Here is an 11460-nt window from a genome sequence, read left to right as displayed (position 1 = left end):
ATTTTTATTTAAATACCATAAATTATGCTGAGATTAATATTTACTACGGTAAATAAACGCACGATAACATAAATTAATCTTTATTGTACAGTAAAGTCTCTAATCACTGCACTCCATCAGTCTTTATTTGATTAATATAATATATGCGAACTGCATCTGCGCATTTCACCAATATTCAAACCGTTTAAAGGTTCTGCACTCTTATTATCTTTTGGTGACAACCCTCGGAAGCTGTCTTCGATCTCTTGGAGAGTTCTGTCCTTTGTCTCCGGCATCATAAAGTATATAATAGATAGGCAACATACAACAACCCCAGCGTACATCAAATACGTCAAAGGCAGTCCTACAGCGCTATTTAGAACTGGGAAACTCTTGACCGCAATGAAAAAGTTAAGGGATAAAGCTAAAACGCTGATCCCGCCACCCAATCCCCTATATTCTAACGGGAAAATTTCTCCTGATATCGCAAACGGTATGGATGATATACCAACGGTTAGCGAACACATGTACAGACCGATTAACGCTATTGGTATCCATTGGTTATCAAACGACAACATGTCATTATGTTTTGCATAAACGTAACAGCTTTTCCCTATATACGAAAACACACAGATTGCACCACTGGTAAACAAAAGAGTTCTCCTCTTCAAAGTTTTCATAAGGAATACTGCTAGTATATTACAAACAAGCCTTTCAATGTCTAACATAACCATTAAAAACTTTGCGTTCGCGTCAGGCCCAACGACTTCGTGAATGATGTCCATGGCGTAAGAACTGATGACGTTGATACCAGCAAATTGGAACATGGTGTATAATAAAAACATGATGATTATAGGTTTGTAGAATTCTGGTTTTCTTGACGTCGATCTTAAATAAGCGAAGAATCTCTTCGTTTTAACCCTCAAAGGCAGTTCTTGGTCAATAACGCTGGACTTGCGTTGCATTCTTTGAGCAGCTACCATATTTTCAAATTCAGATTCCTGGTCCGGTCCTCTTCCTCTTAGCCAAAAGAAAACTTCCTCTCCCTCCTTAAATTTTCCCTTAGATATCAACCAGGATGGAGACTCAGGGTTGTATATTATCAGCAAAAGGCTGGTAAAAGTGATGAAGGAACATATCAAAGCATTCTGTTCCCAGCTAACGTAAGTGCCCATACCATGTGAGAACATTACTCCAATTGTCAACGAAAGCGAAACACTGGTTAGAAATGCTCCTCGATTCTTAGGGTCAGTCATTTCTCCAATAATTATTGACCCTAGAGGTCCGAGCATACCCATCGATACTCCTTGAAGAAATCTTGCTGCAATGAGACCAGCCACGCTGTTCACCATGAGAAGCAGAAACCATCCGGATAAAACAGGTAGTATAGTGAGGAGATGTGACCGTTTCCTTCCCAGGGTATCCATGAGAGGTGTGATGATGAAGTTGCCCATGATTAACGCGAAGCCTATAACGGATGCTGAAATGCGATAGATTAATTAATTAATAGATCTTCATAATATTTTTGGTTAACATTAATAAATGATTTATTAAACCAAATTTTATTGTATTATGTAAGCTACATGTAAAACTGTATGGAGATCGTCACTGTCTCCTTATTATTGTATTCAAAGTATCAACAGCTGCTATTATATATAATCTTTAACACACACACCTACACACACAGCTTATTACTATTTTACATCGAGAGTAAAAGTTGAATCCATGCAATTGGGCTAAGGCTAAGGTATGTGGCTACCTTCACCATTAGATTAGCATTTTACGAAATGTAAATTTTTTTCACCGTTGAAACATCGCCAACTATGGTTTCTAAGATATTATATCCCTTGTGCTTGTAATAACGATGGATTAATCGTATATTATACAAGACCCAATTGATGTTTGGACACAATAACTAAGACATAAAAAGTCCTACTATTTTTTTAATTCCGTCTGTCCATCAGACACAAATAAATACATTGCCAACATGAAAAAAGTAAAATAATAATAAAAGTAAATCAACAATTAAACTGTTGGTATAACTAACAAAAAATACTATTATGACCAGAATATAATGTTTTTCGGTTACAATATTTACAAAAAAATTAATTCGTGCATCGAATCCAATGAAACTAGTCGCGAGTGCCCAGAATCCTGGCATTTCCTCTTTTGTATGGACAAACATTCTCAGCCGAAGAAGCTGATTTTTTCTACCAAAGACTCATCAAACTACTCCTTTTGCTCACAAAATAATAATATATAGATTACCTATCCATGATTCTTCACTGGTCGTGACCTGGATATGAGATTCAGGGCGGCGCAAGCTCGGGATGAGAATGGCGGAGAAACCGATGACACAGCCGTGCCCTATTATGTTGATAGCCACGCTCGCTGTTAGGAAGCACTGAAAATATCAAATTAACTCTTTTAAAAGGGCCTTTACACACTTTTAATGAATATGTATAAAAATGGCAGTGTCTCACGTTCGATTTCAAAAAAAATTCAATTTCAATTCTTCTTATAATCAGTTCACAATGGTCAAAGTATTCGTGATTATGACGTACTTCAAAGCGTATTTCAAAGCAACACTGCCAATATTAGTCACTGGAGTTAGGCGACTTATTTTGACAGTGTTGCGAGTCAATATCAAGAGCATATTTATTTGTAAGTTAATCTAAATTTATTTAGATACTCATAGATATTACTTAATTCTAATTAATCAGCAAATTTTAGAAATGGCCTTGACACAACTCGATAAAAATCTTATCATAAGTGATCTTAAGATAACAATTCATAATTGACGAGTAAATGATAATAATATTTAGTAATGCGCCATAGTCCTGAAATTATAATCGTTTTATAGAAACTTGTGAACACGTTTGTTTTATCCTAACTTTGCTTATAGGAAGTGGTAGGGCTTTGTTCAGGCCTGCCGTCCTCGTCTCCTCGTCTACTCGTCTACTGTCTAATCGGATATTTTACCGCCAACAATTAATACTCATATATTGCTATGTTCGGGTTTGTTATTCACCGAAGTCTATATTCCAAGTGTTTTCGTAGGTACGAAGAAAATAGGCTGTGACAGACATACGTGTATCCGATTCGACAGTGGTCATAGGAGGATTATTTTGCTATTGAGTATATGTTACCCTTATATGAAATTAAAACATTAAAATTTTAAAAGTAAACTTGCAAAGATAGATGTTTAAACTACTACGTGCTATATAGGCAGCAAAAGCTTTTCTTTAAATTGAATAGGAGTTTTTTTTCCAATGCCCATTTTAGATATTTTCCAAGAAATACTGTTATCCCCTCTAATATGTATTTAATGTTAGAAGTGAGGACGACAATTGCCCGAGGGTTCAGAATCGAACCTACGACTTTTACAACGCTTGTTGCTTGTTAAAAATTGACATATCTATCGCTAATGATTAAGATAAGCGTCACAATAACAATCACTTCGCAGCACTATCCCTCCATACTTTAAACGTTTAGCGGGTGATTATTTAAGCAAAGCTGTGTCTTCTTCTTTCGAATGTCAAATCAGTAACGACAGAAAGAGAGAAATAATAGTTTATCTATACAGTCGCTAAGCAACGTTTATATATAAGTAAGAACGTTAATACTGGTATTAATTTATCAATTCTTTGTATAATATTTGAATATTCCCATATGTGTTCTCCAGATTGAAAGATATATTATCTCAAGATAATTGTGAGCTCAAAGTTTCAATAGTAACGCTTCGTATTAGTGTAATATGTACCGTTCAGAAACTAAGTGCTACCACACAAACACGTTACGACTTCGTGCACGTTGCACGATGATATTAAAATTGTCGCAACTTATAACGTCACTACATTTGTTTTCCACACGTCAACATTTAAAAACTTAAAAATGTGTTCAAAGTACGCAAAAAACCGTTATCAAGATTCAGATCATTAAAATTTTCAGAGTAAGGGGCTCTCTTAGGCCTAGAACCTCGTTATCAGCCTTATAAGGAAACCACTCACGAGGTAACAGAAGGAGCAACGGTGGATGGTAATAACTGTTAAACGTGATTTTAAAGAATTCTTAGTACCTCTTAACATTATAATGTATATTGATTACGTATTATTGAAACAAACAAACAAATTTTTCATGCATATACTAATTAGATTAAGCGAAAATATACATATTTTTGATATGTGCTAATTAAGCCCTTTTATTTGGAAACCAACTCGGCATTATTGAAAAATTGTATGACGTCACATTTGTCAAAATATGATAAGATGCAGATGAACATACACACGTACCTACATACATACCAGTCAAAATTATAACTCATTATTGCAAAGATAAAAACTTTACAGATAATAAAAAAAACATATCTCGTCTTAAAAAATTTTAGACCTGCATTAAAACAAGATAAAACGTATTAACTATTTTATGTATAGATTCAGAATTATACGTCACGGATTATAAGATATTTACGATCAATTATTTTGTTATCTGTCGTACGTGCTAGTAACTGAAAAGTATAATTGTTTGTTATTTAAGTATATTTAAACTGTATTTTTTCATATTGTTTTCACGTTAAATGCTTATATTTGTACATTGTCTATAACTGAACTTATTATTTTCTGAAAATGTGAATAGTAATTAGAACGCGTGAATCTTAACCGATGATCGCGGGTTCAAATCTAGGAAAGCACCACTGAATTTGCTTAATTTGTGTTTATAATTCTACTCGTATTTGGCGGTGAGAGAAAACATCTGACAAATATGAGTCTAATATTACATTCTGCTACACGTGTATCCGCTAACCTGTATTGGACTATGATTCATCTCAATCTCTAGTCATCTCTCGCATATGCACAATACAACTCAATATCTTAGCTTTTAAAGCCTACACAGTTATCGTTTTAATCTTATTTGTCTTTCATATTTCTTCTTAGGCCAGCCGTACACGGACTGCTTCAAGACTGCTTGAAGCAGCGACCGCGCGGTGAACTATAACCATTCATTCGCTGCCGTACACACGACTGCTCGAGCAGTCGCGTCCGCTTCAAGCCGTCAACTACATGATGAAATTCCATCGTGCTGTCGACAGCTCGCGAGCAGTCGCGAGGCATACACTGACTGACATTTGATACATTAATGACCAACACGCTATATGAACGATAACAGATTTGAAAACTTTATAATTTTTCGGGTTCGAGGATACTCAAGTATTGCAAGTAAACACTGTGAGTTATTTAAATAATATACCTATTGTATATATGTTTGTATTTAAAACGCATAAAAATTTTAATCTTTTTAATTTTATTCCCTTGCCTAAAGACCGGAACAAATAAAAAAATATATATCACAGACAATTCTTTTTATAGATTTTTATGCGTAGATTACAGGTTAACATATCACACAAGGTCATAAATATCGAACGTATATTTTTTTTCTAAATTGATAAGGACAAGGATGTCAGTGTCAAGATTGAGAGAATCTTATCAAATCAATATCGTTGTATATTTGCAACTGTATCGAAGAGGAAAATCTGCCCGCGACACATCTATAACTAGTTAGTTATAGAATATAAATATATATAAATATAGGAATCTAGTTGATTCCGCACGCAGCTTCAGCTTTTTCATTGGCCCGACCTGGTAATTGAACTCAGGACCTCCGGGTCTGCGGCCTTATATCAAGCCACTAGACCAACGAGGCAGGCGAATAAAATAGACACACAACCACACCACATACACACAACCACAAAATACGACTGACTATTATATGACAAAAATTTATAAGGATTTCAAAGTCTACAAGTCACAAATACAAACTAAAATAAAAAAACAAGCGTGGTCTTATGTACTGGAAAACGAACTATGTTTATAATCTGTATAATTCTTTGTATGGATAGTATAATATAATTTGCTTTTAAATTATCAAATTTCAATTAAATATTGCTCTCAGACATTATAAACGAATCAATCAATCTTTGTCGTAACGAAAAGTCCTCGTTTGAAAATGTATTGTTCTTGTTATTGAATTTATCGAGTAATTTCAATTTCGCTCACGCATTGTTATGGTTTTCATCATTCTCTGAGTAAATTGAACTAATCAAAAATTTTGGTACTTTGAGCCAACAGTTTAGGTACCGAATGATATAGGTATGTCTAAAAGGTTGTATGTGATATATTAAAATGCCTGCCTGTTTATTTTTACACATGTTTTTTATGTTATAGGTAGGCGGACGGGCAAATGGGCCACCTGATGTTAAGTGGTCCCCAACGCCCATAGACACTGGTGTTGTATAAAGTATTCACCATTCCTTACATCACCAATGCGCCACCAACCTTGGGAACGAAGATGTTATGTCCCTTGTGTCTTTAGTTACACTGGCTCAATCATCCTTCAAACCGGAACGCAAACGGATAAGATTAACTAGCTTCATAATAATCGGTAAAAAATCTTCCCGATAAATGACGAATATTCCTCGATGAATAATTAAATAAAACTGGATTGAGTACGATACTAACATTTGTTTTTGAAATTAAGTAAAAACTCTTTGCACCACTATTACATGAAAAGAAAAATAACGGTTTTTAACATTGGTCAAATTGTATAAACATTTGAACAATTAATATGAAATGGAAATATTAATTTATTACTGGTTATTTTTATTTACAGGCAGACTGGCAAATGGGCCACCTGATGGTAAGTGGTCACTACCGCCCATAGACACAAATGTAAGAAATATTAACCGCCCCTTACATCGTCTATGCACCACCAACCTTGAAAATTTGGATGTGCCTGTAATCACACTGACTCACTCACCCTTCAAACCGGATCACAACAATACTAAGTATTACTGTTTGGCGGCAGAATATCTGATAATTGGATGGTACCTAACCAATGCACAAATCCCTACCACCAAGCAAATGATTTAAATTGTTATAATAATTTTACTATATACAAAATATGATAGAAAAAAACTTCAATTATTAATTAAACATTTAACACAAAATCCTTACGAATTTAGAAAAAAAAAATCGACCTTACTTGCCGCAATAGATAGAGATAGCTCCCACTTTTATCCTGTTTACTCATTATTAAAAATTAAAAAAAAATTAAGCAAACATTGCGTTAAATAAAATAATACGTGCTCCAAGCATATCTTGGCGATGGTTGAATGATGTATGTGTCAATGATATTGATAATGAGATTAGATATTCCTACGGCAATCAAAACCTGATAACAACACTTGTATAACTGTTTGTCAAGAGAACAAAGGACGCTAAATTGTATTTATCGTAATAGTTAATCTATATATTTATATGTAAAAGCGAAATACCACTCATCATAAAATCTCCTAAACTGTCCGCCCGATTTACTTGAAATTTGTCACAATTACTCCTTCCCCAACGTAGTAGTGTATTCAAAAAACATTTTCCTTCTTATATACCCTTGCGAAACCGAAACGATTAGCTGTATACTCTTTAAAGTCATTTGTATATAGTTGAATTAGTTGTATATTTCGATGTAAAATATCTAAATTGTATAAATATATATGTAAAATATCTGATGTCATCCTGAACGGTTTCAGGCACGGCGGCTAGTCTTAAGAGAGATTAGCCAACTGCGCAGAACATATTATAGTGCACAAGTGTGTGGCAAACACAGGTATACTCTCTATTCCCCTACTCTCATAATCCGATGGGGCGGTTGAGGGGCCCCACCCAGTCAAAAATAATATAATTTTACTCCAACCGCTTCTGCAAGAAATGTCAGTGCAATGGATCTCTGAGTACGGCCCTGCCAAAATAGTTTAATAGGTTAATGAATATGTAAAAAAAACTTATGACAGAGTAATTTGTAATGTAACACGCGTATACTCTTGGTGAATGGTGAAGGTCTCTTAAAGATAGTGACTTTCCATATAAATGAACTAATTTTCGCCCACGGCTGATGTCATTTTTTGTACTCCTGACAACGTGTATGCAAAATTGAGTTGTTGACGAGAAAACGTAACGAACAAACAAAGAAACTCACTTTCGCCTTTATAGTATGAGTTAGAATTGTAATATAATAAAATTTAAGGAAATATTTAATTAATAAATAAAAATATCGTGTTTTTAAAAAGGTTTCTAACTTGATAACTTTAAAGATTTCACGTGTCGAGGATAGCATAAGGACCACTCACAGAACACTTATATGAAAGAAAATAGGTTAAGTTTTTACTACAAGAGCTCTTGACTATCTTTAATTACTTTAATGACAGCGTGATATTGTTTAACCGTCACATATTATAAAAAAAAAAAGTGAAATACGTTTTTTTTTATTTAACAGATTAACAAATTAGCCACGTGATGGTCCCCGTGGTTCATGACCACGTACCATCACGTATATATATAGATATAGGCACCATAAGAAATATTAACTATTCCTTACATCACCAATGCACCAACATCCATAGGAACCTCACTCACCCTTTAAACCGGAACACCATAATAATAAGTATTGCTATTTAGCGGTAGAATATGTAATAATTGGGGTTTACCGATCCAAACGGGCTTGCATAAAACCCTAGCACAAAGTACAAATAAATGAATCTTATTGTTTCAATTTTTTTTCCAACCAATGGTTTCTAATGGCCACTAGCCATAACACGACAACTATGTAACGATATCAAATTTTTTTTTATATGATGATTTTGATATGATATCGCGTCGTAGTTACCAACAGAAAAAAATTAAAATCGGTTGAATATCAGAAAAAATATATTGAACGGTTTTGTCTTTGCCTATTTATACATGGATTATACAACTTAAATTATCAAATTAAAAGTAAAACTCGATTATATTAACAACGGTAGCGGTAATTCGAGATTTGATAACAAGTATTACATCAAGTATTAGCGTCATCTGACGTTGCGGTATTAAGCTATTTATGCTTTATCATATCTTAACAAGGAAATGCTTACGTCTGTTCGTTTGTCACTCTTTCACACGGTTATAGTTTGTATAGAAATAATTAATGAGGTGGATATGTGTACTAATCTTTATCCTGGAAATAAGCATAAGAACGAAAGTTTAAAACGCACATAAAGACTAGTTATTTATTAATTTAATCCTTACTCATTATAAATGCTTTCAGCATTTCGGCGCATCGAAAAACATACCCCTTCTCCCCACTTGATGTGAGGAAACGCGTAAATGCATTTTTCCAGCGAAATAAAAAAAAGGCGTAAATAATACTCAACTTTATACGTATTCAAGTATTTCGTTTCGAATCGTTGCTAATATGTAATTCTCGTACCGTAACCGTGACAGTCTGGGAATGCCCCACTGCTGGGCTATAGGCGTCCTCTCCCTATTTGAGGAGAAGGTTTGAAGCTTATTCCACCATGCTGCTCCAATGCGGGTTGATAGTAGTCGTAAAATGACCAATAAAAAACATCGTAAAACACTTCTTGAATTTTTAGTTACTCCGCATCACCATGAACCGACCTGTCACAATTTGTATTATTATTATCTTTGAGATTTAGCATACCGATATATCGTTATCGTTTTATCAAAATAAACGTACATTATATATCATATAAGAAATAAAGCATAGTAACAACTGTTACTAATATGTTAATAGTAGTACTGTTTATTCAAATACAAGCTTGTTATCAGAATTTACGCGACTAAAATGAGTGTACACAATGATATTTTTTTATTATTTAAAATATTTAGATGTAAGCGGTTCCCTCCGCCCATAGATATCGGCACTGCGATGTTGTGACCGTTGTGCCTGAAGTTACACTGGCTCATGAACTATTTAAACCGGAACACAACAATTGTTCGTATTGCTGTTTGGTGGTATATATGATGTATCTAGATAGAGTATGTAAGTTAAATAATGATAATATAGGACAAGTGTCGTACGCGGGTAGTGTAAGATTAATTTGTATTACTCAATTCAGGGGACGTCACAAGCATTAGTTTTATCTAAGTAAAACTTCTCTGCTTTGTAGTCTATGAAATAGTCCTTAAGCGAAAGGTCGCAAGTTTGAGTTAATCAAATTAAATCAAATTTAAATGTTATTTTATCAAGTAATAAGCGCTTTTGTACTTACTAAATTTAGTACTTACTCTTTTCGACTTACGACAAGTTAAATAGGTTTCATTTATTAAACACGATAAAATTTTATTTATATCCCGCAATAATTAATACTAACACAGCGCTTTTTATCTGTTTTTTTATAATAATTCATAGTTATTAAAAAAAATAACATTATATTTCTATTTGTTGATAGACAAAGGTAAAATAAAAGTTTAAGTAACGTTGCGGTCACCGACACGCCGACACACCGACACATTTACGACGCTACGTGTCTGATCTCTTCCTCATTTGGTGTCACCATGACATGAAGTCTCGACGTAGACTTGTGATATACTTCAATGTTCCAACTTTATCTGGATACCCTAATCACTTCTGGTCTCTGTCCTTCTGTCTCTGGCTTAGCAAAGTTTATTTAGTAGAGAGAGTTGGTTCCCCCTGGCTGTTCCTCACCGACAAGTTGATTTGTCGTGTCTACTTCATTTTGGCCCAAAGGGCCAGGGCCACAATGACCCAGCGGCTGTTGTCGGCAAGGGCTGTTGAATTGTTGGAGGCTTGTCTTGTCCAGGTGGTTGTCTGATCCAGTGATGGTCGTCGTCCTATCGTCAGTCCTCCAAATCGTCGCCCTCGATGCCCGCGTCGGGGCAGATGGTTGGCGACAGCAGGAGCTCACGAGATAGAGGACGCCCCTCAGGTGGTCTAGCGTGTAGCGGTGCTATACCGTTTAGTAAATGCTTACAGAAATTAGTTCCTACAAATACCGCTAGATGTCCTGTCTTAATATGTCAAGTTAAAAATTTTATTTGAAATTTAAGAAATCAGTAGATAAACAGTAGGTAAATGTAAAGTTGATATTGTTAAACATAAGCGATATTTTTTTAATAAAAAAGTCCTACTGACTCGATAAAATATCACCTTAGCCTCAGTGCGCCATCTAGTAGTTAATAATAAAAGATAATTCTGCAAATTATATAGAGGCAAATAGATAAAGAACACATAAAAGAGAGGCACAAGAAAAAATAAAGCAAGGATAAGTAGATTATCCTTCATAATTATTTAATTACGCAAGTGTATAAGTATTATGATTATAATAATATTATTTATACACTTGAGTATATTAAATTTAATTTAAATCTAACTTCTAGTAAATCTTATTTATGCTAAAATTTAATAAATTATTTTTGTTACTATTGTTTATAAAAAATATCGATCATAAAAAGCCTAAATGATGTAGCAAAACACTAAAACAAAATTATAATGTCTTATATTTCCAACAAATACTATAGACGATATAACTATAATAAGAATTTACGCACAAGCGCCATCTTTTGTCAAGTGGCTAATACTAACTAGTAGAATATGAAATTGTATTCTTTATTGCTTACTTTACGCTAGATG

At 34.1% G+C, this 11460-nt stretch overlaps 1 protein-coding gene across 1 annotated transcript; it reads right to left on the bottom strand.

Moving 5' to 3' along the window:
- Window positions 1–6: 6 nt before the first annotated feature.
- Window positions 7–7129, bottom strand: LOC126777884 (facilitated trehalose transporter Tret1-like). Its single transcript, XM_050501170.1, has 3 exons — window positions 7018–7129; window positions 2248–2383; window positions 7–1459 (listed from the first exon to the last, which is right to left on the bottom strand). The coding sequence occupies exons 1-3, from the start codon at window positions 7063–7065 to the stop codon at window positions 132–134; spliced, it is 1512 nt and encodes a 503-aa protein (XP_050357127.1). The 5' UTR covers window positions 7066–7129; the 3' UTR covers window positions 7–131.
- Window positions 7130–11460: the final 4331 nt, after the last annotated feature.

The sequence above is a fragment of the Nymphalis io genome, chromosome 24 (assembly GCF_905147045.1).
Source record: "Nymphalis io chromosome 24, ilAglIoxx1.1, whole genome shotgun sequence".
Lineage (NCBI taxonomy): Eukaryota > Metazoa > Arthropoda > Insecta > Lepidoptera > Nymphalidae > Nymphalis > Nymphalis io.
This window is presented reverse-complemented; position numbering and strand designations above follow the sequence as displayed.

What these genes read in the sequence shown, in the direction of transcription:
- LOC126777884 (XM_050501170.1), bottom strand. Translation starts at nt 7,065, where the DNA reads ATGAGTAAACAGGATAAAAGTGGGAGCTATCTCTATCTATTGCGGCAA. An exon ending in ATCTCTATCTATTGCGGCAA is followed by an intron (nt 2,384 to 7,017) that starts GTAAGGTCGATT and finishes TGATATTTTCAG; the next exon opens with TGCTTCCTAACAGCGAGCGT. An exon ending in CAGTGAAGAATCATGGATAG is followed by an intron (nt 1,460 to 2,247) that starts GTAATCTATATA and finishes ATCGCATTTCAG; the next exon opens with CATCCGTTATAGGCTTCGCG.